Raw genomic sequence first — 25,212 nt, 5'->3', positions numbered from 1 at the left:
AACTAACCACTGTGCTGTATACAAATGACATTAGTGTGGTGCTTAAGTGAATCACATCTCCACATCATTCATTAACTTTGAACACGCATTTAAGTACGGGCTTCTCGCTGCGCCTCAGCCAACCTTTTAAGTTTGGGAAAAAAGATCTACATACCTTTTGTTGAATCCCATCTTAATGATTTCTAAAGTGAAAGTCTTGCATCTGAAGAAAGCAAAAGGCGAGCAACCTTTCTGCTCTTAAGGCTAAGGGACATTTGTCCCAGAAACTCTTATTGAGCAGGGAATCCATCAGGGAAGAACTGAGAACTTGTGAGCAAGTAGGTCAAAATGGACATTTAGGTTTGCTATATCCTTCATCAGGAAGCCAAGTAAACTTTAATCCTCTGGATTTATTCCAGTCATCTTTGGTGGATGTTATTTCTGTACCTTTTCCTCATATCCTGGAATTATTTGCCCTGGAGTTATTTCCACATTGACTGATTTTTAAAAGGTTTAAAGTGACACGTACATCACCGTGCTTCCCTAAACTTCCCAAGCATTTTTATGTGAGGTCTTCATTAATCCAGGTCTGTACCAAGTGTTCCCTAGCATCAGGGTGCCATTAATGTTCTTACAGCTTTGTAGTACCTATTTCATTTCTACTGTGAGACAAAAAAAAATAGTTTAACTGATCCTATGTAATCACGACAAGAGATTAATTAAAATGCCAAGATAGGAAACAATTTATTATAGAGAGAAGAAAAATTTCTCATCCAAAATATAGAAATCTGTACAACTTTGCCACAATCAATATACATGAACTGTACAAATTTACACCAGTTCATAATTTACCAAATAAAAGATGACTAACAAAGTTCACAAAATAGATGGTGGTTTGTGGAAAAGACTTTTACCCAATTAAGAACAAGGAAATTACAAACCAGACCTCCACTTTCTAAAAATAAGAAGTTTACTCAGTCTTAGAAAACTACAAGCTAGCAAATGTACAGATAGCTGGCTGGTGCTAACACCACAGTTCAGACAGTGTCTTTATATGGTCTTTTTAAAGCCTGTTGCCATGGCAGATTCTGATCACTTGCTACTTTTGAGGTCAACATAACAATCTGACCATTTCCCCAGGTCATACTTACTAGTTTATCTTATGTACATTTATACATATTTGTAAGTGCTAGGTAAAAGTCTGAAAAATAAAATTTCCAGTACTATGGTGTTCATAACAATAAGTCTTGTTACTGAGCTGCCAAAAATGCTAACAATTAACAAATGTAATAGTGCAAATTTACTCTGCAAGACCTACTGCAGAGAATCGCTTTATAAATACAGATTGGGGTTGAAAATTGGTGTAGAAATTAAGTAAGATGTCTTGGAGAAACTGACCCTTCCTAGATCTTCTTCACTCCCTAGCAAGTTGCAATCGTTTTGACTCACAGGCTATTAAATCACTGAAAGGTACTGTCCAAACTATGGCACTGTCACTTTAAAGTATACCACTCTAACGTGCGCCAGATCTTCACAGCTGTGACATGGTTTAAATTCCATAATCCATCCCCAGAGGTGCCCACCCAAAGTAAAAACCAAATTTATCCATCCATTTTAAGGTGATCCATCCACAGACTATATCTTAACCTGATACAGTCATCATATTGTAGCTTTTGGAAGGGCTAGTTCTGCCCAAGAGAAGTTCCTCCTTACAGCTTATTCTGCTGTCTACCATTTGCATGTTGGTGTTATTTTGGCTACCTCCTGCTGGTGCAGCTTCATACAGCACACAGATTGAGCCATCCTCTCCAATACGATAGGACACTTCATACGGGTCAACCCATAGAGTGAGTTCGCTTGGAAGAAGCTGGAACAGTTCCTGACTGCTCAATCCAATCCGCTGTGCTGCCTGTCCAATGAGAGGATCCATTTTATGGTTGATCCGGATACATCGGTAACCTGATCCCTTGCATGGCTTTTCTGGGAACCAGTGGTGTTTATAATGTTCTATAAAATAAAAATAAATAAATAAAAAAAGATTATCCTCCTTAATTCCGCATTCAAAGAGACATACAGTGATCATCCCTCTCCTGCAAATTTCACACCTCAGGATGTTGAAGAGCTGAACATTTGGCATCAAGTGACCTGAAAAGTCATTATAGCCTTTATTTCTGCTGATGATTTACAGGAGCGCAGCGTCCCTTGAGAAGTACTCGCATACAAAGTTACAGTTTGGTGCTGGCGCACAGGGAGAACAACGTCTGCTCTCCGAAAGGAGTGAAATGCAACTTCCTGGCATTCACAGGCACTAATATACAGAAGTGATTACGCACACAGCAGAAAAACTCAAGGGCTTCCAAACTCCACAAGTCAAGAGGGGGGGGGAAAAAAAAAGCACCTTTCCATCATCCTCTTGAGATCACACCCATGCTTAGTTCCTCACATTCTAGGAACACCCAAAAATAACTAGGGAAGAAGCTGGGCAGCACTTATGGACTGACTCAAACTGTATTTCACCACTGCGCTTCCCAGCCTGTTTTCCAGGGCGAGACACCAATGACTTCACTTACCTTCGGAGTTTTAGCCCACCCAAAATCCTATCGGTCTGAGGCAACTTGTAGCCACTCTCAAGCACACTGGGACACAGGCTGGGGATTACAAAACCCGAAGGGCAGCAAAGCCGCCCTCGGTATTCGAACTTAACCGAGGGTGTTCGGTGGCTGTGTTTTCAGAAGAAAAGGGGAACTGAGAACCACCGTCAGCCGACGATTTTTACTTGACCAAAAAGCAACTTCGAAGCATTTTTTCCCCTCTGGAAACCGGGCAGATTGATCCCTTGGAGCGGAGCCCAAGCCCGGGCTGCTCCGAAAGCTTTGTCTACGGAGCCAAGGCGGGGCTGCCTGCGCGACGCCCGAGCCCCTTTTGTCTACAGCCCGCTCCTGCCGCCCCCACCCCGCCGGGGGGGGTGCTCGGCACGGGGGCTCCCGGACGGGGCGAGCCACGGCCGCGGAACCCCGCTCGCGTCCAGCACCTACCCCCGCTGCGGCTCCGATCCCACGGAGCGGCCGCTCACCCCCCTCCCCCGCTCCCCTTCGCCGCTCTCCGGCCGCCCGCGGGGCGCGGCGCTGCCGCGGCCGGAGGTGCCGCCCTCTCCCCGCCGCCGGCTCGGCCAGGAGGCCCCACGGCGAAGGGGACAAGGCTGGCTCCCGCCGCTCCCCGCGCCGCCCTCACCTGCCAGCAGCTCCTGCAGGCACTGGCTGAAGGTCTGCAGCTGCCTCTCGTTCATCAGCCCCTTGGTCCGCAAGAACTTGGAGATGAAGCCCACGGCCGCGGCGATCTCGCGTATCATGCTGGCCCGGGTGTACAGGGCGGGATGCATGGAGGCGGCGGCGGCGGCCGGCAGCCAGCTCTCCGGGGCGGCCGGCGCTGGGACGGGACAGGGCGCGGGGGCGAGCGGAGCGGGACGGGGCGCGGGGGCGGCCGCGGCTCTAACTGGGAGAGGAGCAGGCGGCGGAGCCCAGATCACATCCCGGGGGCGGCAGCCTCCGCCTCCTCTTCCTGAGGCAGGGGGGCGGCGGCAGCAGCGGCGGCCGCGGCAGCGCAACCCGCATCTCCTGCTGCGAGGGGCGAAGGGAGCTGATCGTTCGCCACCACCTCTTATAGCCGGCGGAGGGCGGAAATGGCGTCAGGGCGCCGAAGGAGCGCCACCGCCAATCGACCGATCGCACCATTGTGACGGCAGGCGGCGGGGCGGGGCGGGGCGGGCGAGCAGGGGGAGGGTGACGTAATCGGTTGTAAACAAATAGAGCTGGCGCGCGCGGCTGCGCGCGGGGTTGCGCGCCGCGCAAAGTGCTTACGCGGGCGCCGAGGGCAGCGCGCCCGCGTTGCGGCGGCGGCAGCGAAGGGTTTCCGCCCGATGGAGCTGTGCGGGCAGCGGCAGCGCTGCGCGGAAGGGAGCGAGGAGGGCGCCTCGTGCGGTACACCCCCGCGCAGGTTCCGCCCGAGGGGCCGCGGCGCGCAGCGATCCGCGCACCGGCGCGGGCAGCAGCCTAGGAGGGGCTGGTACGGGGCGCGGAGCTGACCAGCAGCGGCGCTGCGCGGAGGCCGGGCCGCCTGCGCGGAGGCGGGGGTGCCTGCGCGCCTGCCCGCGCCGGGCGCGCAGCCGAGCGCGGCTGCGTTGTTTCGCGGCCGCGTGGGCACGGCGGCGCGCCGCGGTTCGCGAGGCGAGCGGCGGCCGTGCGCTGTATCTGGGGAGAGCAGAGCCACGTCAGCGGGCGGGGGCGGGCGGCGGGCAGGCGGCGGAGCGAGAGCGCGCAGGCGGGGGAACTTCTCTCTCTCTCTGCGCCGCCGGTGCGCTTCGCCCGAAGATCAGCCTGTGGCCGCCGGAGGGGAAGTGGTTTTCCCCCTTTCGCCGTCTCTGGGAGCCCTAAGCGGGACCATTCCTGTACCCAGCACCCCCGGGGATCTCAAGCATGGCTTTGTCCTCACGTTTGTTCACAGGGGTCTTAAAACCTTCTTCACGCTGGGGTCTCTAGGCAGGGCCCCTCTCCACGCAGAGCCGAAGCCCTGCCTCTGGGCAGCTGGTGGGTCGCTATGCCTGCGGATGCCAGCAAAGCAAAGGGCACGGTGGTCTGCAGGGGAAGTGTCTTCTCGCTGGCCACTGCCCAAACCTCGGCCCTGACTGTTTGAGGAAACCCTCCCCACCCCCCCCCCACCCCCCCCCGCTCTCCTCCCCCCCCCCGCCCCAGAAATAAAACTTCTAGTCTTCACACACCTTGTTCACACTGCTCAACAGCATATTCTCCCTCCGTGCTGTACAATTATCCCAGCTTTTTTGATCACTTCGAAAGGGTAAAAGCTGCGGGTGGATGGCAGGACTGATGTGTGTTACTCAGCGATGGCCGCAAAGAGGAGTAAAGCCTTAAGTCTCCTGATGGCATATGTCTCCCTTTTTGCAAAACCGAAGGGGAGATGAAAGAAGTAGCAAAGTGTAGTATCTTTGATAGAAAACTCATTCTCCCCCTAGAGTATATGCCCTGCTCCTATGCAAAGCCACAAATGAAATACAGCCTGATATTTATATGTACAGTTCTTCCAGTCAGAGATGAGCAACCACACCATTAGAGGCACGGCAATTAAATTCTGAGACTTCTTTTTCACTCAAAATAATTCAGTAATGAAATATATAAAAATACCTGTGTGAAATGATTTGAATAGAAGATGAAAGTACACCATTTCTGTTTGTCTGGTGTTGTACCTGAATAGAGTTTCTGGTCTTCGCACTCAGGATCTGTTCTATCTTAGACTCTCAGCCTCAAGGGACTTTCCCTTTGACTCTCTATACACAAGGGAGATCTGCAAAACATTTTCTAAAGATAATCCTGAGATCTTAAAGGCACAGCTTTACCACATTCTAAAATCATTGGTGTGGGATTGAGAGCATAGTCTTGTCTATATTCCCTTCACTACCTTCTGAATATTATGTCAGTGATCATGAGCAGTCCCTCTGTCCTGTAAGAAGGGAGGAGCTGTCAACCCAGCCCCTCAGTTTGCTGCTCCATAGGCACCAGCCATCCTTTCTTCTCTGTCAAACCTTGAAGCAGCAGAAGCTTCTCTCCCCTTCGCAGCAAGGTCCATCCACTATCCAATATCACTTCTCTTGTACAAAATTTGTGTTATTCTCAGAGCATCAATATTACACCAAAATAAGTACTGGAAATACTGCAGCAAAAAGGAGTATATTGTTTGCCACCTATGCTTGGACCTGAGCTTTATCTGGGCCAGTTTCTCATCTCTCCTACCTAGTTCCAGTCAGAATCCGATGCTCAGAGGGAGTTTCAGGAACTCCCAAGTACATCAGTGGTCTTATGTAGTAGCACCCCAAAGCAAGGGGTTTAAAGAGCTCAGCTTGCTACATCAGTAACTGTTATAGACCGCAGGGCTGTTCAGATACCTTAGCTTCCTGCCAGTAACCCAACTTATTTCACTGATGTACTGTTTTGCTCTGAACTTCTTCAGCATCTTCTTCAGCATATTTATATTATCTGTATATTTTGGCCTGTACAAAGTGGTTCTTACTTTCTGTGTCCAGGTCCCAGCTGCCTCTGCAGCTCCAGAAACAGAGGAAACAGCTTGCCTGGTCAATAGTGCAAGATACTCACTGATACCTTAGTGGCAATGTGCTGAAGAAGATAAATGTAAACATTCAACAACTGCCTGATTCAGCCCATTTGATACTTGAAATGAAGCAGAGGCCCTAGGGAGGGAAAATAAAGAAAAAGAGTGATTGTGTAATTAAAGTCTGTATCATAATGAGCGTGCACAGAAGGGTTGGATTAAGGTTGTACTTGCAACCCAGCTTCTGATATTTCCTAACCTTTAAGCAACACAATGCAACCTTTACAACATTTCTTTCACGTTGTTTTGGCAGGAACTGTTGCTTGCCATTGGTTTGGAGAGTGCCGAACACTTTGTGAGTCCTGTCATAATGGAAATAAGTAATAGAATTACAACTATTTTTTATCTGTGCCACACACACACATACACACCCTGCAAGTATTGCAACATGTTTTTTTCCCAGCTTTTTCTGAAGGAAGCTATGGACTGTTCTTTATGGTAAGTGGGAAGATTCAGGAGTTCAAAGGAGAAGAATTGGAATTAGATGATTTTTTTTTTAAATTAAATTGTTCTGTTCTTAGAGTCGTAATTAGTATATATTTGTATATAAAAAAATGCACTACATGTACAGCATGGTGGATTGTTTGGTGTTTTGGTGTGGTTTTTTTCTGTTTGGGAAATTATTCCTGGCAGAATAAGGAAATGCAAGAAAGTGTGAAGCATCTATAAGCTTTTTATGTGGTATCTTGTTAAAGCCTTTCGGTGTAGAAAGGTGTAAAAAGGTGTAGCAAACCATTAGGTCTATTCTCTTACTATTCCACGATCAGCTTTAGCTATGATTTTGCACTGTTCGGCATTGACCTAATAAGGAACAGTGGAGAAATAATCTGTATCTGTTTCAAAAGGCTGTTTATGTGCCTTAGATTGGCATAAGCTTTTTCTCACCTATTAGCCGAAGAGAGGACTTTTACAGTGGGGTTATGGCGTTGGCGGATGAAGGAAGAGCAAATGATGTCATCTACCTACACCTGTGTAAAACATTTATTTATTTTGCAATAAATAAAACATATCAGCAATCCATTCTATGTACAGCATTTATTTTTAGTGTAGGTTGATCCTATTAAAATGTCACTTTATTTTTGTCATTTAGCAAGCATTTGAAAGTGTATAGCAAGCGGTTGCATCTTTGTTTCTGCAGAGGAAAGCTTACCAGGGGGTGCATAAAACATTTATTAATGTTTCAGCTCTTTAGTTTTTGCTCTGAATACATAGTTGCAGCTGTACAGACATTAGGTCGCTATTCCAGGAGTTAGATGTAACCTGGTGAGTTCTGCCCTGACATGTCCACTCTGGTTCTCACAGGCCCTGTGGCCTAGTTGTGAGTTCCGACCTTGAGTTGAAGCAGGCACCCCTCAAACTACAGCTTTGATACTGGAGATCTTCTTGGAAAGACTTTGTCTGAGTGGCTGGGATTAATCACAGAACCACAGGCTGGTTTGGATTGGAAGGGACCTCAAAGCCCATCTATTCCCAATCCCCTGTCATGGACTTGTGCACCTTGAGGTTCCTTAGATGATCTTGAAGCAGTGGTTCTTCCCTCTGCCAATCCATGCCTTTGCCTTTGGAGGCCTGGGCAATGTGGCTGTGTGGTGTGAAAAGGCTGAGGCAAAAAACTGGTGGGTATCTTAGCCACTCAGTCTCCCTGGTCAGGTGGTCTGTAGCAGACCTCCTCTATATTAAGATGAAAGCAGAAGTGGTTAGCCCATCTTGCTGCAGTGTGCATGCCTGTCAGTTCCTGTCAAGGGCTATCTTCAGCCTAATTTTTTTTTGCCTAACACCAGTCCTGACGAACAGGCTGCCATTCATTTTGTGTTTCCACAAGACATGCTTGGACTCGAGCTCAGGCTCAGACCTGGACTCAAAAAAGTCTTATGGACCCAGCTGCCCTCCAAAAAGTGGCACTCTGCAGTGAGGCAGAGGCAAGGGCTCTTCAGCTCTGATTCAGCCTTTCTCTCAACCCAGCATTACGACATTGAAAGTAACCGCAATGTTGTGGCAATGAATGTTTATCCTGAAAAAGTGTGGGGGTGAAGAAGTCAGTTGCATATTCTTCCAAAATGGAGAAGTCTTGATTTTGAAAGCATAAGATAGACTGGGATGAGTCAGAGAAAGGGCGAAAGTCTGATTTATGACCACACTGGCAACCCCCGTCTGCCTGCAACACGTTCGTACGCGTGCACGCAGACATGTACACATACTCCTGCACTCTGTGTTTGTAGACTGGTCTATCAGGCAACTGATTCTTCAAACAATTTCTCACACAAGTAGAGTCCTGTTTAAGCAAGCAGACCAAACCTCCTAAGCCAGAGCCCCATTCTGCCATCCAGCAACAGTCTAACAAACATCTCTGCCACTGCAGGAAGCTTGGGAGAGGATGGAAAGACTCAGGGGGACAAGGGAAAGCTGTCAGCCTTGGTTATAACTACAGCACATTCTGCAAATGTAATTGCAGGAAAACCCAGCTCATGACATGCTAAAGTGACACACTCTGCTGTACTTGCTCCATACAGAAAAAGGTTTGCTCTATGGGGGATAAGTTTAATTTGAAAGGGACCACTCACAGAAAAGAGATTCCTTATGGTGTGAGCCTCAGGTGGCAGAAACCAGAATCTGGCCAGGACAGATTCGACAGAAGGCTTTTCCTATGCCATTGCTTTGATTTCAGAAAACAACATGTGACAGCATGCACATGTAGCAGATAAAAAGCAAATTCAGAAAATAGTATTCTCTTTTTGTCATAAAGATGATTTTTTTTTATTATTTTTCCGAGTGGGACAGCAGCAGGTGTGGCAGCACACAGGGCGCTTGTTTTTAACAAAGCAACCATAGTTTGAATCCAGTAACAACAAAAATTGAAGACGACAATAGAAGCAGATGATTTGAAAGCTTGTCAATAGAGAGCTCGTCAGAACACAGTTATACATAACCATTATTACGCATCCATTTTTTCATTTGTATGCACTTATGAATAAAACAGGAGAGACTAATATAGATGAGATAAACAATCCAACAGTGCAATCCTGCATGGGAAAGCTATTAACAATAATATTAAAGTGAAAGGAGCTTTTAAGGAAAGAGAACAATTTAACCATTTGTTGTCATGCTCTGCAATCAAATGATGTCATCTTAAATTCTGGGGTTTTAACCTCTCCTGTAGTTTTTCACGGTGCAGCTCAGATGGGAGGGGTGATCAATAGGTTTGTTTATAGTTCTCTGTTTTCCAGAGCTTTGTTTTCTAGCCTGCAATATAGCCTCAGGAAGGCCTGAAATCACTCCAAAGCTCCCTTGTCTGAAGTGGCTGTATATGGGCTCTTGTATCGATTGGCAACTGCCAGAAGAGCAGTGTTGGTCATCATGGGGCTTTTGGTGCACCCATGGTCAGGCAAAGAGAGAACCATCAGAAGTAACCTGATGGAAGAAGAATATACTAACACCTACTTGGGCATTTCAGTCATCCTTCGTGATGTTGAAGCAGATTAAAGAAGCCGGGGGAGGCTTAACATGTAGTTCCATGTTTAATCCTGCATGAAGTTAATTGGTGTTCTTGAGGGATTGATTTCTAGGTCTGAAGGCCCAAAGCAGGGTCATCACCCTCAGCAGAGGTCACAGCAATGGCAGGTAGTGTCTGGAGTGCAACCAAGAGATGGTTCCTTCTGGTGTTTATGCTGGTAGCTGGGGGGTCATGAAATCAGGATCCGGGAAACAAGATTAGAGCTAGAACAACTACATTAAGGACAGCAAAAACGTTATCAGTTATAGAGTAGCCTCCTGTCTAATGTTTGCCCGCAGAATAGGCATCTAAATATCCAAGCCATCTAAACACATCTGAGTACATCTTTTACAAATACATGATATCCAGAACAGACCTCCACGCAGTGGAGATGCCACTAGCCTAACTATATTAGCCAAACCAAATAATTTTAATGATACTTTTATAACAGTATTTCCCATCTGTTAGAATTTAAACTGGGATTTTATGCAGACTTCATTAAAATAATTAAATATTTTAAGAAAACAATATGTTGATCCTGCAAGTATTCACTTTTCCTTAGCAGCTTGTGTGTAGTTAAAAAAAAAAATTAAGCAGATTTTTAAGAGTCTTTTAAAATATTTGAGAAAATACCCCTTTACTCTCCAGTTGTGTTATTAAAAAGTCTTAAGCAGTTTTATTTAGGTTTGTGATTTGGAAACTACGACAGACTTTCAAAGGGATGGGTCCTTTGGACTAGTTATTAACTACTAGCTATGAACATTCAGAAAACCTGCCTCAAAAATACATTAGAATAGCAAAACACAGAGACACTGTAATGGTAATGCTGGAGATTTTAGGCTAGGCCTGCACAGACTGCAAAGGAGATTGACCACTCTTCACTTATTAAGACAGAAGAAACAGTAAAGCAGTGACTGAACTACAGAGAGACACACACACACCTGCCTCACAAACTCATCACCTCTCTCCACCGAAAGCTGGATGTGATTTTTTTGGTTGTAATTCAGTTGCTTGTGTACACGTTTCATTCAGTGCAGGGTCTGGCTTTAGAGGACAAATGATTTCACATTAGCTGCTCTTTTATTCTCTCCTTTTTATTTTCTTTCTTTTGTGGTCTGTCATATCTAAATCCTGCATATCAATGTGATGAATACACTGCTGTAAAACAGGCACTTAGAATTTTTTTTTTCATTTTTCCTAGCCAACACTTACCACAACTTACTCTTTCCATTATCATTTGTAGTCATGGCAGTACTCCTGTTAGAGCTTTTTCTTTTCCTTGCAATGGTATTAACTCAGGCATTTTAATCAGTCTCAGACAGAAATTTAGCTTGTGAATTCTCAAGACAAAATTAATATAATTAGTTCTCTAGGACAGATTTGGCAGGCTGAGGGAACATCACATTGATAGTCTGTATATTATCTTCCTTTGAGGATAGATTTTTCTGGGTATAATCAGGTAGAAAAAGATTTCAAAATCACAGATACACAGTTCTTACTTGGTTGTGGAGCTATATATATATATATATATTGCTGTTCAACTACATTTGTGTGTGAAGACTTCAAACATGCTTGCATGAAAATGTAGTCATTCATCCCTTTAATGGGATTGTATTGCATGTTGCATGCCTAAAGCTAATCTGTTTGGCTGGTCCCCCCGCAACTCGAACTCTTTCCCTAGAAGTGCTGAAAAAACCTGAACTGTAACTTATTTTCCTAAATTCTCTCATGTGAGTGGTCTCCCTGATTTCGATGAGATGATCCATATAATTTCAAATGAACAGGATCATTTTAGAGTATACAACCCAAGACATTGCATATCAGTGCTCCCACTGCATGCTTTTTACCCTTTCTGAGATGTGCCATGAACTGAGAAACCTGCTTTGTCCTATATTGTCTATAAATTGCTAATCCCTACCAAAAATAAATAAATTAATATAAAAAATCCTGGTTTTAAATGGTACTGTTTTTGCAGAACTCAAGAGCTATCTGACCATTAATATAAATATCCAGTATCACCATGTTTAATAACACTGGAAAGGGGAGAGAGGGGACTAAGTGCAAGCAGAGGCAGTGCTCTACTATTATCAAAAAAGAAAGAATATGTTTTTTTCCTTGGTTGTTTCTCAGTAACACCAGAAAAGACCAGCTAAAACAGAGACAAAAATCTTGGTAGCAGAAACAAACACCTCTATAAAATTAGGCCATTAGTTCTGATTTAGATTAATCAGATGTCTCAAACAGGCCTGCGATGAAAAAGAAAAATAAAATAAAAAAAAAAAAACCCAAACAAAAAACCCCACAGCTTTTTAGTTTTAAAAAAGAAGATGCATAACGTTTATGAATCTAAAAAGCACAGCTTTGTGATCCGAGATTGTCTCCTGCTTCCAACATCACCTTCAAACAGTGACCACTATCCCCTCCCTGTCCCCCCCGTGCCCCCCCATGTTTGTCTCTGGTGCATTTCCAGAGGCAGAGGAACAAAAAGCGGCTTGATACCCCTCTCACAATAGAAAGGAGATGTGCCTGGCTTGTGTGGGAGGAGCCGCTCGATTCTTCCGTGGAGCGCCGGGTACACATGCTTTGAGCGGCATTAAGTGTTCCAGGGAGCAGGGAACAGAGCGTTCCAGCAGGATCTAACACACGGGCAAAGATAGAAAGCCATTTTCTTCACAGCTACACAGCGCGTTAATACCAGATCCCGAGCTTGCAGAGGATGAACCCACTGTTGCAGAACTTTTCTTTTTAGCATCTTAATTCACTTTTACATTATTTAAGAGGACTCTTTGATTCTTTTCAAACACGATGGTGGTGTGGGGTTTGTTGGTTGTTTTTTTTTTTAGATTCACTGCTTCATGAAAGCCTGGTACAAAAACTTACATAAGAGATACAGCAGTCACATAGAGCGTCCCTTTCTAGAAGTTTATAATATATAGAGTCCCTCTATAGAAGTCTTTGCAGCAAGCTTTTCTTCACCCTGGGTTTTTGTGCCCCACAACTCAGCTAGCAGTCAGGGGAGAGGGAACAAGTAGTAATTCATATACTAGGGGAGAAAGGAGAACTAAAGCCATGCACATTTACACTGTGGCACAAGAGTGTGATGCTGTGCTCCACCATAAGCAGGTGAAGCCCCACCAGCTGTCTCTGCCCCACCCTGATGCCACGTCATTGCAGCCAGCTCAGGCCCTGAAACTGCACTACTTCATACCAAGAAACCAACATGTGCAAGGCCAAGGCAGGGAATGTCTGCAGCGCATTCCTTTCCTCCACGTTGACATGCCTTCATTGTTTCCACTCAATTTTGTTACCCTGGAGCTGTGGGGTATTTCCTGCAGAGTCATCTCCTCCCACCGGCTCAGAGCTTGTCTCATCTACCAGGCAGCGTGGTTTCAGTAGAACCATGCCAAAGCTAGTGCTGCCAGCACCCAAACACTTCCTTTTTACATTGGGGAAAAAAACCCTCAAAGCCACCAGCTCCAAAAAGTTTTGCCATTATCCATCCCCCCCACTCCATCCCCAAAATTCCAGATCTCTTGATAGCTGCCTGCAAATGTGGATGCATAACCCCTGGATTTTCTTTATTGATATCATAGTATAAAAGAACTAAGTGCAGCTAGGGATGTCCAGGACTGATCACGAGAGTTGCTTCAGTTGCTACAGTCCTAGAGGAAATGATCTGGCCATCAGTTATGCAGTTTCCTACTTCATATCAACAGCAAGTTCACTTGTTTATATAAAGATGGCTTAGTAATAGCAGATATTTCCTGAAGGCTGGTCATCATTTTCTCACTTGAAGTAGTGGAATCTGCAGTAAGAAATAGAGATTGGTACCTGGATTTTGTTTTAAATTGCTAGGTTACAGCAGTGATTTAAAAAATAGTCTTAGAATGATGAACCAAACCTTTTCTGCTTTGCTGATTTAACCTCAGTATTTCAGCCAACGGCCAAAAGTATAACAAGGATGAACTTCAGTTGCTTGAGATTTGAAGAGTAGTTATAAACCTCACACTTATGCAACAGCTGTGAGAGAGCTCTACGTCAGAGAGCTTTGATGAGGTGAAGAATGACACTTTCTTGGGGTACAGATGAAAATTTCACCTTTTGCCACCTCATGGCGCATTTGATAACTGTGACTCTCATTTCACCTTCAATCTAATTATCTCAAATCACCTTGAATGTGTCTTTGTAAATGTCAGAAGCTTGCTGTATGTTCCCTACACCAGCTATAAAGTAGTTATATTGACCACAGAAATGCTTATTATCACCAGTGGAGGTTTTAGAACAAAGACAGTAGCAGTTTTACTATTCCTGTTAAAGGTAAACACCCCCCCTTTGTGAAGACAGAGACATAAAAAATTACCTGTAGTAAATAAAGGTATGGACGGTCACATAAAAATGCAATAGTGTTGCTCATTAACTCCAAAGATTGGAGACCAAGCAGATGTTTAATGGAGGGTGGAGGAGAATTTTACATGTACTTGTTTCTGAGGCAAATGAAACAAAGACAGTGGAATATTTTTGGTTTATAACTGCCATGAGTCCCCTCCAAGTATTTTTATAGTTATCATTACTGACTTCATTGATTATATATCAGTTGCACGAACTCCTTGGAAGAAGGTGACCAGCCTGTTTATCCATACCTTCCTGTTCTGGAAGTATAAGGTCAGCACATTATTATGCACTAATTTCAGCTGTTTGCTGGTACGTAGACTTCCCAAATTCAACAGGTTTTCTTATGATGTCAGAAGAGGTTTACCATGAACTCCTACAAAGAGAGTAAGATTTTACACATTTTTCACTGTGCTGAATGATTTAGAAACCTTTTCTTTAAAATTTACCCAGTCAGTTTTTCTTATCCTTCATCTGGCTTTTGACCTGTTGACTGATGTTCATGCTTGTTGTTTTTCTCAGTTTTAACTGACAAAACATTCAAATGTTGGTAACTAGATGAGAGCCCTCTTGTCAATAGTGGAATATGAGATCGGGTGTCATGGAGAGGCAGGGTGCAGAAGATACTTGTTAGGAAGTTAGGAACGGTATCTTCTAAGTAGCCCTGTAGCATGTAGCTCTAAGAAGTCTTAGGACTGGAGAATGTAGGTTACTCCATTGACCTGGTTTTGGATGGTGTAGAATGAATTTTCCTCCTAACAGGCAGTATAGTGCTGTGTCTTGGATTTCGTGTGAAAATAATGTTGATAACAAACTGATGGTTTAGTTGTTGCTAAGTAGTTCTTACACTAACTCCAGGACTTTTCAGCTTCTCATGCCATGCCAGTGAGAAGGCTGGAAATGCACAAGAACCTGGAAGGGGACACAAATAGGACAGCTGATCCAAACTGACCATAGCAATATTCCACACCATATGACATCATGCTTAGTGTGGCCCAAGAGAAGCAAATTTACAGAGGGTGACTTCTGGTCCTGAAAACCACAATATACAGCTTCTGGGCACTTATGTCAGACCACCCACCCCTAGTCTGGTCCTGTGCTCTGTATGTGCTTTAGAGGATGGTGTACATTGTTTGTGTGATCCTTCACAAGGATGGAGTGCATCAGGCTATCTATGTGTTATGAGCATGTCTCTGCAGTGGTAGGAGTGAATTCCAAGTGTTGGACCTGCCATGGAGATCCCCAGGACCAATGGGATAGATCTAAGTCAGCCACCTGAGAATATTTTTGCTACCTGCTTGTGACAGCTACACCAGGCAGAGTGCTGGTGCGAAGGAGGATCTGGGCTCTTAGCAGCAACCAGGTCCACCTTGCAGCTGATAATGTGACTGTCTAAATATATCAGTGATTAGGGCTACCCAGCATAGATTAAAGTCACAGGTCTCTATCTCCCATCTGAGGCACAACATTTGGCCGGATGACATCACAAACATGAACCCTGTGACCTGTTTTTCCAAAGCGTTTTTTAAAGTGTGCTTTAAATATCCTGGGTCACTGTCTGTAAGAGTGGCTCGCAACAAATGCAATCCCCTCTCCAAGGACAGCTTCCTTAAACTCCACAAATTGCACAAGGGTGGAGCAGGCTACATGATTACAGGGTCATTTCTCTAATGTTTCAGATGCCTCTACAAATGCCACCTTGTTTTTTCAATAACCACAAAAAGGAACAAAAAAACTCCACTAAAATTTGCTAATAAAGCATCAACAAAAGCTTTAAGCGAAAGCAAAAGCTCAAATACAATAATTTCATTTTATCACCAGTCTGACAATGATGCATAAGATGCCCAGTTTTGTTATAATGCCACCTGTTCTTATAAAGGGGCCTCAGTTATGTCTTACATGTTTCAGGGTATCGAAACTGATCCCATGATCCTGAACCAGCCATTCAATTGCTTGTCTGTCCGGAGCTGAATTTAAGGCATCGCTGCCTTGAAAAACAGGAGTCCCTTTGCTCTCCCTCAGAAATCCCCAATATAATTATAGAAGATTCAATTCTTCCTGTATTTTTCTCTAGGCAATGACCTGCTTTGCTTGTGTGGCAAAAAATCAACCCCGATTTTATCATCCAGAGGATAACAAAGTTGCCTTATCTTTTTCAAATAAATACAACTGGGAATTGGAAAAAAAATAAAAGAAGAAGAGGAGCGAGAAAGAAGACCTTATTTCTTTAATTGTTCACCATTTTAGCATGAAGAAGTTACGCACAGGGGAGCCTTGAAACTTCTTTCATGCTCATACCCTTTAATTCAATTAAGGCCCTAAGCTAAAGGAGAGAGCTAGCAAGAGTCAGATACTATTGCTACTGATAATGTAACTGCCAAAAAAATTAATGGCATATAAACATTTCAAGTAGCTGTTTTTGTTACGAGATTCCCCTTCTGAAGCAGGTTCGTTTGCCTAGTAAATGACAAAATTATGGATGAATTCCTGACTCACTTTCTTCAGTCTTTGATTTAAAATAGGCCACTGGATTTAAGCACTTGAGGTGCAAAGAAGTATTTATATTTTCTAAATGGCCTTTTGTGATCTGAGGAGATCAATGGCATACATTTTACTCTGTGTTGTGCGTTTGGTGCCTAGGGGGGAAACAAAAGCACAAATAATAGACTGATTTAGATGGAATTTGAGATTTTAGTCCACAGTTTTCAGACACATTTAGAGGATGTGTGAGAGGTCATGTAAAGACCCACCCATATGTGGGATTTTTGTATGGTCAAAGGGTGGCAGAGCACTGGAATAGGCTGTCCAGAGAGGTTGTGGATTCATCATCTCTGGAGATATTCAGAACCCACCTGGATGCATTCCTGTGCAGCCTTCTCTTGGTGATCCTTCTCTGGCAGGGCGGTTGGACTAGATGTTCTCCAGAGATCCCTTCCAACTCCTATCATCCTGTGATTCTGTGAAATGTCTAGAAAACCTTACCCCCTGAAACCCCTGAAAATGCCTAAATCTGCTGAAAATACACCAAGAAGTTGATTCCATGACCAAGCAAAGATACTGAAATAAGTGACAGTGTTTATTTGAGGAGCTGCAACTTTCTCAGGCATGTTATTTAATGAAATAATGACAAAAAGGAGAAGCATGGACAGTGTTGGCTGTACACATTTGGGATGACTGGATGAAAATAGGCATCCAATTCTCACCTCCTGTTAGGTAGAAGCTGTAGCTCAAGCACCTACATACAGATGCTCTTTCACAAGAGGGATTGTAGAAAGAACATTGTTTTATCTGCTCTTACTTGCAGATTTTGAATGCTGCTTTGGATCAAACTAATCAGAAACATTGGCAAAACAGTTTGCTTGTCATCACCTGGAAATTCTTGAGTCACGGAGTATCTCACAACAAGGGCAACTTGAGAGGGAGGAACCTTCTCCATAGGCAATACATGCAAATATCCAACATCCAGTTTTTTGCAGAATCTTCTTAGGAAATTAATGTCCCATGAACTTGGCTTTGGGTCTCGTACCTTGTACGAGTTTCTCCTATAGGAGCATTGTCTGAGAAATAATTCACCTCTAGTGAAAAAACTGGCTCTTGGACTTCACTGCACCTCCTTAGGATGTCCACACTGCCTGACCTCATTAATCTTGGTTTTCATGGTCACTGTACTGTGCAGTTATTCCATTAACATATTGTAGTTCTGCCTGAGGCTGCTCTAATGTATGCTCTATTCTATATTTGCCTAATTTATTTAGGCATTTGTGGTGCATTGACCACTGTAGGGTCTATCTTTCTATGGGCAAATGAGGAGAGCATATGGTGTGGAACTGTGAGCTATTGACTGTGCTCTTGGGAAGCTCTGTAAAAGGGCAGAGACACTCTGGCACAACAGTTCTAAACACAAACTCAATTAAAAAAAAATAATTAAAAAATGCAACAATTTTCCACCCCTTTCCTGTGCATGCTGTGCACTGGAGGAAGGGAAGGGAGAATATGCCTACAGCCTGTAATGGGTGTTTAAACCCACTCACAAGTTTGGGCTTCAACTCAAAAGGTGTAGATGTTGCAGAGCTCAGAAAGGGGTCACGTTGTATGGCGATGCTGGGAGCAGCATGCAGTTCACTCACTGTACGTTCTGCTTTCTGTCATTTTTAGAGGGAGCAATAGAACTGGCCAGATTTAGCAAACAAAGTAAAAAACTGTGACGAGTTGCATATAGAAACAGGGCTCCTTCCCATGTGGTCATCTCTTCTGCATTTTGCGCACACACACACACACACACACACACACACACACACACACACACACATATCCTTGCTTGGAAATAAAGGTCATAATTCTTATACCCTTTTTGCTCACTAAATGTATACACGGCCTCTTTCTTTAGGAACACACAAAAACACAAGGTGCCATCATCTAAAGAGCATGAGAATTCTCTCTTTTAATCACACTTAGGTTTAACAGATGTTGCTGCGAGTTGTGAATCAAATATACATTGCTTTGTTTTGCAAGAATACATAACCATCATCACTAATGAAAAACATTTTTAACATTAAATTGCTTCAGAGCCAATCCTCACTAGCATCCTAGTTTTATTAACTGTATTCAGTTGAACAAAAGTGGTGAAAAAAGCTGATAACATTAATGTTTCATTCTTTTCTCATCAGTGTTTAAATTGTATCCCATGTTTATTGGGTAGTCATCAGCTGTTACCTGCAGTGCATTCTGACCTGCTTTGCTTGTATTAAGAAAAATATTACAGAGTTTTGATAACATCATTCAGAAAAGGCTGGTGACTTTGGGTGCCAAATTTAAGACCCTTTATCTTTAACAGATGTACCCATGGCGACTGAGCACAGTTCACAGGCTAAAGAACTAGTGAGATAGTAGCAGGGAGAATAAGGAACCAATTCGCTCCAAATCTAGGAAGATTAAAGATCCTGCAGCCTGCCTTTTGTTTAAGCATTAAAACATTCAGTCACCTCCAAAGTAAGCTGTGACAGCACTGCTCAAAATAATGAAAAGCCAGCCCGAGCTTGAACTAAGTACCTGTCACCCCTCTGTCGCTGTCATTACATGTGCAGTTGCTATAGACACAGAGGAGAAGACATGCTTTTAGACAAGGGAGCAGTTACCAGCTCACAGCCCTGCCTTCACCATTTGTCCCTCAATAACAGTGAGGAACAAGGCAATCAGGAGAACAGAACTGAGCGCTGCTGGAAGGGTAAGAATACCCTGAAAGGCCCAAAAGCTCCCTCAAATTGTTTTATGGCAATGAAGTAGCCTTTGAAATAATTTGAATTGCAAACAGTGAAAGTTTATTGTCACGCCAGTTATTGTTTCTGAGCCCCGGGGGGCATCTGAACGGGGTGGGGGGGAGGGGAGCGGGAGGGAAGAGTTGGAGCCGGATGGAGGAAGAAAGAGTTTCTTAGCAGCATGTCGCCTGCATGGCTTCTCAGGCAGCACAAAGAGCAAATGTTTGTTGGGGGAGGGAGAGCCCTTACCTATTTAGTACCTGTTTAGATACCAGCACTGGTCATCTTGATCCTGGGTGCAGGTGGGCTGCGAGGGGAAGGGGACATTGTGGAAATGCAAAAGAAGGGAAGTAAAAATATTTACCTTCCTCCCCAGATCCATTTTCATCTACAGTTATCACACATAACTTTACCTTCTATGCTTTGGCAGAGGGGTTGGACTTGATCTCTTGAGGTCCCTTCCAGCCTCTGTGATTCTGTGATTCTGACTGATATAGTTGGAGATTCTGAAGTTGAGGAAATAAGAAAGTGTTGCAAGTCAGAAGGTGTTTACACCTTGTTATGTCCTGAGTGCAGAGTCCATCTTCTCATAGTTGTAAAACCTGGAAGCGGAGTCCACAAGTAGATATGTGCACACCACCGTTGTGTTGTTGGCCCCTCCACAATAGGGTCACAAAGACAGCTTTGCCAGAGAACCAATCCTTCCCACTGATTCAGGTCAAGAGAGAAACCATCCTCTTGGAGGATAAGGGGCGGGGCAGGGGGGAGTTTAAGATTCAAGAAATAATGCAAAACCTAAGCTTTTGCCATTATACCATAGAGAGAAAAGAAGTTTAAAAACTGCTGTACATTATAGGTCTCTTAATCTGCCTGACCAGATCTCCAAAGCAAATCAGCCAGTCCATCATCCTCTTGGCAGCTCCAGGTCAAGACAGATTCTGGGTCATCAGAGAACCCAAATACAGCTACTTATCTCAGCACTAGGAATGTACCAGCATTAAGCAAGCCCCAAGTTTAACTCTGCCAGTGCATTCTTGGAACAGGAAAATCTGTTTACTCAGAAACTGATGTCCAGAAGCATCATAAGCGCTGGATGATCCAAGAAAAAACTACTATCCCCATATCTGAATAGCTGCAGTATGCTTCTTCTGAGGGGACACTCCAGGCATATGCCATGAATAAAACTGCATCTTATGCAAGACCTCCTACCTCTGACCAGCTGAAGGCACATTATCAGAGCAACAAGCGACAGCTTCAGCTCCAGATAAGATATATTCTGTAAAGAAACCAGCCCTGTGATGAAACGCAAGAAAACCAGTATAACTGCATACGTTGCACAAGGTAAATTAACAATTTATAACTCGTTCATGTAATGTAGTTGCTCGCAGTAGGAAGCAGACAACACCTCCATATTCACTGAAGCTTTAGGAAGACACTGTTTGCACTCTGCTTACGAAAAACAGTTGGTATCAGAGGCCTAAAGGAAATTGTAGGTGTAAGCCAGCCTAACCGTTGTGGATTTGACTGCCAGTTTTGTATCTCATCAAGGCTGGGCGTGCTCATATGCACATGTAAATGTCAAACTCCTTACATGCAGTGCAACTCAACTGGGTCACGTCAACGAGATCTTCAGATGCGTGTCTTTAGGTGTCCTCACAGCCAAACCAGCTGTAACCAAAGTCTTGCCTCAGCCAGGTCGTCAGTAACAAAAATACACCTGCACTTTCCTCTTACCCTCAGTGATGCCAGAGCTCTGACTGGATGGTCTGAGAGAAAATGCGTACGCAGAACACCACCAGCTTTCACTTCGTGAATGTCAAGGCACTTCTCTTTGGAAATTTGGGTTGCTTATTTTCTGTCTGAGCTTTGTGGAGGTGTCTTACCATGTGACTTGGGGTGAGTCAGAGATACTGAATGCAACACAAATATGCCCAAATCAGTAAAATATTTGCAGACTCCAGCATGCCCTTCCCCAAAATATAAGAACTTAGGACAAGTTCTCTATTTACAAGGACTTTTTTTTCCCTTCTTTTCTGCCTGAAGTTAAGTGTTATTGAAGTAAAAGAGCTGTATGCAAGGTGGAACTTAATTCAGAAAGAAAGCATTCAACTGGTTCCATGACGTTACTATTTTGCAGGGTATTTAAGTTACTGAATGATTGTACAGGAATTTAGACATTCATACAGTATTTTCTACAAACAATTTCATATTCTTTTCTCTCTCTTACACTCAGTATATAAAGGAAATAATTTCTGACATATATAAATGGCATACAAAACCACTCTTCCCCACCTTTTCCAAAGTTTAATCCAACAATCAAAAATGACATCAGCATAGATAAGCACAGCCAGCTGCGTACTAGCACAGGCATGTTTCATGGAGGAGGTGGTAACAGCTTGCACATTTTTACAGAAACAAAGCTAATGTAGGGTCATGTTTGCTTTCCAATATAGATGTTCTTTAAAGTTTGCATGGCTCAAAAAAAAATCCCCAGCAAAATAAAATAACTGCTGCTAAGGTGAAGACAAGTTTCGAGCGACTCTTCAATTTTCTAGATCATGGTTTGTTATCTTGAAATATATAATGCACCCGCACATGTTCTCATTTACAGAGGTAAACTTTCTAAAATCTAGCAGGTTTTCCTGATGCTCAAGTGCTCTTGTTACAAAGCATATTCACTAAGACAGAATTAATATTTCAAGTCAAATACAGTGTTTTTTTCTTAAACCAGACAGAAACTTTCCCCTCAGAGCCAAAGCACAGGGAAAGCACAAAAAGTGAAAAAAATAAGGACTGTTGAGGCTTTGGGGAGGGGGTGGCTGGCTTCCAAGGGCACAAAGAAAGTACATGTCAGAGCAGCTGCAAACGCTTGAACTGGGATTCAAGCACACAACCACAGCCCTCGTGGTGATTAAGGAATAAGTTAACTCTCTGTAGAAAGATCTATTATTTATAACATGCAGTGCTCAGCACTGTACAACCAAGGAGGGAAGCACCGACTTGGCTCCTCTTCTCTGGTCTTAAATTTATCAGCAGCTCTCGGATCGTTCCCAGCACACGCTGCACTTGAAGCTCAGACACCTGGTTATACCAGCTTTCTTACTCATGCATTTTAAATGTATTCCTCCTCTGATTTTATTCTTTCAAACCAGTTCAGCTATCACCTGATTGCAGTTTACATACAAGTCTAATCAACATATTACAGCTTGGGAACTGCTGCACCATGTTGTTCCATTAAAAGGAAACAAGCTGTTCCTGTGATGCATCCGATTGCCTGTTTACATGACAAAGTTAAAGCCTTAAAAAGAAGAAGAAGAAGAAAAAAACCCAAAACAACAAATCAAGGCAAAAAGAAAAAGAAGTGAGTATTAAACGTTTTGAACTGTGCAGCAGCCATACGAGGTTAAGCCTTTCCCACTCCCTGCATAATGCAGCTCACATTATGCCTCTGGAAACCTGTCCAGGTGAGCTTCCCACTGCCTGGAATCACGGGGTTGGTGGAGACAGGATCTTGAAACTGCTGACATTGGCTTTCAATACACTCCTTATTTCCAAGTAAATATTCTGCAAGCTTGTGATTTTTTGGCACTACCTTAACTATTGTGGCATTGCCCCGAAGGACAGACTAACCCAGTTTAAAATAAGTGTATTTAATAGCACAAAGCTCTATAGCCTGTCTAGTAGGACTTTAACCACGGCTTTGTAAATGATTTCAAAACCAAGTTACAAACCAATGTCAGTTTTTGGTTGGTTATTTTTTAATAATAATCTGAAGGTTGCTTTGCAGGCTTTCGTTTCTGCAAAGTGTACAGGTTTACCTAACCGTAAGCATATTTGTGAAGGCATCAGATTTAGCCTTTGCATTTGAATCAGAACATAAGCTACTGTTTTAAGCCAGATTTTTATATCCAGCTTGCCGAAAATAGATGCAGCCAAGAGGAAGACAAACTGACCGACTGACCCTCCCTCCTCCTACCCACACACAGAAATCCATACTGTGTGGCCAGATCTAGTAAACACCATTTTGGGGAGAGTTCATTTCAAGTGCTTGAGTTTATCTCCAGTACATTTGTTGTGTTTTATGTCGATGGCCGTGCACTACTGGCCAGGAGATGCAAATGTTTAATGGAAAGTACTTAGTTGTTTATGTACTAATAATGAAACACGCAGTCAGTATGCCCGTTACTCTGTCAGTGTTTTTAACACAGCAAGAAAAATAAACTTCGGCAAGAAAATAGTCCTGAAATTATTCAACATGGACAAAATGTACCCAAATAGAGTTGCAAGACTGTTCAAAGGGTTTCATAACGAAAGCAAAATCACGCCCAGTTTAGAATTTCTCCTATGACCAGTATTTGGATGGGGCACACTGTAAGGTCCATCTGCTTCTTTGAGAGATTCAGCACTGGGGTTTAGACATGATTCTTGTGAGCCATTTCGTAGCCAAGTGATGGGAAATCTGTGGTTTTAAAATCTCAGCAAAATCTAGTGACTTTGAAAAATTATGAGATCAAGACTACCAAAAAAAAAAAAAAAAAGAAAAAAAAAAAAGACCAGGGTCAGTCTCCAAGTACAGAGTATTAGGATCCAGCATACCCCTTCTTGCTGGACCCAGATTTTCCTTCCTTCCTGTTCCTGGTGAAGGACAGATAGAAAGTGATTCTGGCAGCTAAGTCAGAGCCATTAAATATTGTGTTTGTCACAGTAATCTTTTTTCCAGCCATTTTGTTCTGGTGGTAATGATTCAGATAACCCTGAATAACATGCAAACACAAGTTCGTATTTGCACACTACTGTTGGTTTTGCCCACTAATATTCTTTACAATAGAAAAGAGTTTTTCCTTTTTAGCACAAAAAAGTAAGAATGGAACAATATTGCTGTTATTTGGATTTCACAAAGATTGAGAAAAATGTATGCAATTGTCCTCTTCTTTTGTGTGTGCAAGATATGAACTAAATTTTGTTCTTCTTAACTGGCTGGCATTCTATGTCTTCTTTCAGTGGGATTTCTAAGGACTATTAGAAAACTACTCAAAGCCACTATACATGCAAAATGGATTAGGCTGGTATGTCCAGGGAAAATACAGTTCTTCTCCTTGAAGGCTCCCCTTTGATGTAACTATATTGGCCTAAGTGCAGCCCTGATAATTTTAAGTGTTTCACATGCTAAGTAAGCATGAAGCCTTTGCTTCCATCTGCAAAAACAAGCAAGTGGCAATTGCCCTATCAGAGCTCTGGTGTTTGAGAGACTCTCAAATACTTGCCCATGGTTATGGAAACAATAAATAAAATGTAAATTTGTTTCCCCAGTGCATTTGGATTTTTAAGGGAGAACCAGTCCTCAGGAGACAGGCATTTAGAGCTGGGGTACAGTGCTAAGTAGCCCACCCTCTGACAAAGCAGTTAGCGTAGCCCCACTCAGGTCAGTCAGACCAAGCTTCACAAAATCCTGATTTTGCCCCATCAGCAAGATATTATTTAAGTTAGAGACAGACAGCAGAAAGGTGTGACACAGATGGAAACTGGGTCAATCAAAGGTGAAGAGGCACAAGAGGAAGTGTTTAGCTGCTATTGCTTCTTGAAGATAAAGTAAGCCGAAGTCTTGCATTTTCAGTTGTTTATAGACGCACCTTACTATTTGGTTCAAATATTTACCAGACCTCATCAAATAATCAAGCAAGTGAGATTTATTATTATTGTTTTCCAGAGCTGGTTACAGAGGACAGATATTGCTTGTTAATCTTTCCCCATTCCTTACTTATACATTTAGAATATATGCTCCCGCATCTCCTTTTAAAGGGCAGATGCTAAAACCACAGGACATCATTTTAATCCTCAGGTACTGTCACAACTATGGATCCAACTGGTTTTGTTCCAGGTGAAGTGCAGCCAACTGCAATATGCCTACTTGCAAAACTATAA

General features: G+C 43.4%; 1 protein-coding gene across 1 annotated transcript; it reads right to left on the bottom strand.

Annotated features, from left to right (window-relative positions):
- Positions 1-698: 698 nt before the first annotated feature.
- Positions 699-3,595, bottom strand: BTG1 (BTG anti-proliferation factor 1). The gene is made up of 2 exons (XM_084263349.1): positions 3,211-3,595; positions 699-1,986 (listed from the first exon to the last, which is right to left on the bottom strand). Exons 1-2 carry the CDS (start codon positions 3,356-3,358, stop codon positions 1,622-1,624), a joined length of 513 nt encoding a protein of 170 aa, XP_084119475.1. The 5' UTR covers positions 3,359-3,595; the 3' UTR covers positions 699-1,621.
- Positions 3,596-25,212: the final 21,617 nt, after the last annotated feature.

The sequence above is a fragment of the Gallinula chloropus genome, assembly GCF_964237585.1.
Source record: "Gallinula chloropus genome assembly, chromosome: 1".
NCBI lineage: Eukaryota > Metazoa > Chordata > Aves > Gruiformes > Rallidae > Gallinula > Gallinula chloropus.
The sequence above is the reverse complement of the archived record's forward strand: the minus strand, read 5'-3'. Positions and strand labels throughout refer to the sequence as shown.

Bases quoted from the DNA above. Each gene is read 5' to 3' on its own strand.
- BTG1 (XM_084263349.1), bottom strand. From the start codon at position 3,358: ATGCATCCCGCCCTGTACACCCGGGCCAGCATGATACGCGAGATCGCC. The intron at 1,987-3,210 runs GTGAGGGCGGCG...TTTATTTTATAG, and splicing joins CCTGCAGGAGCTGCTGGCAG to AACATTATAAACACCACTGG.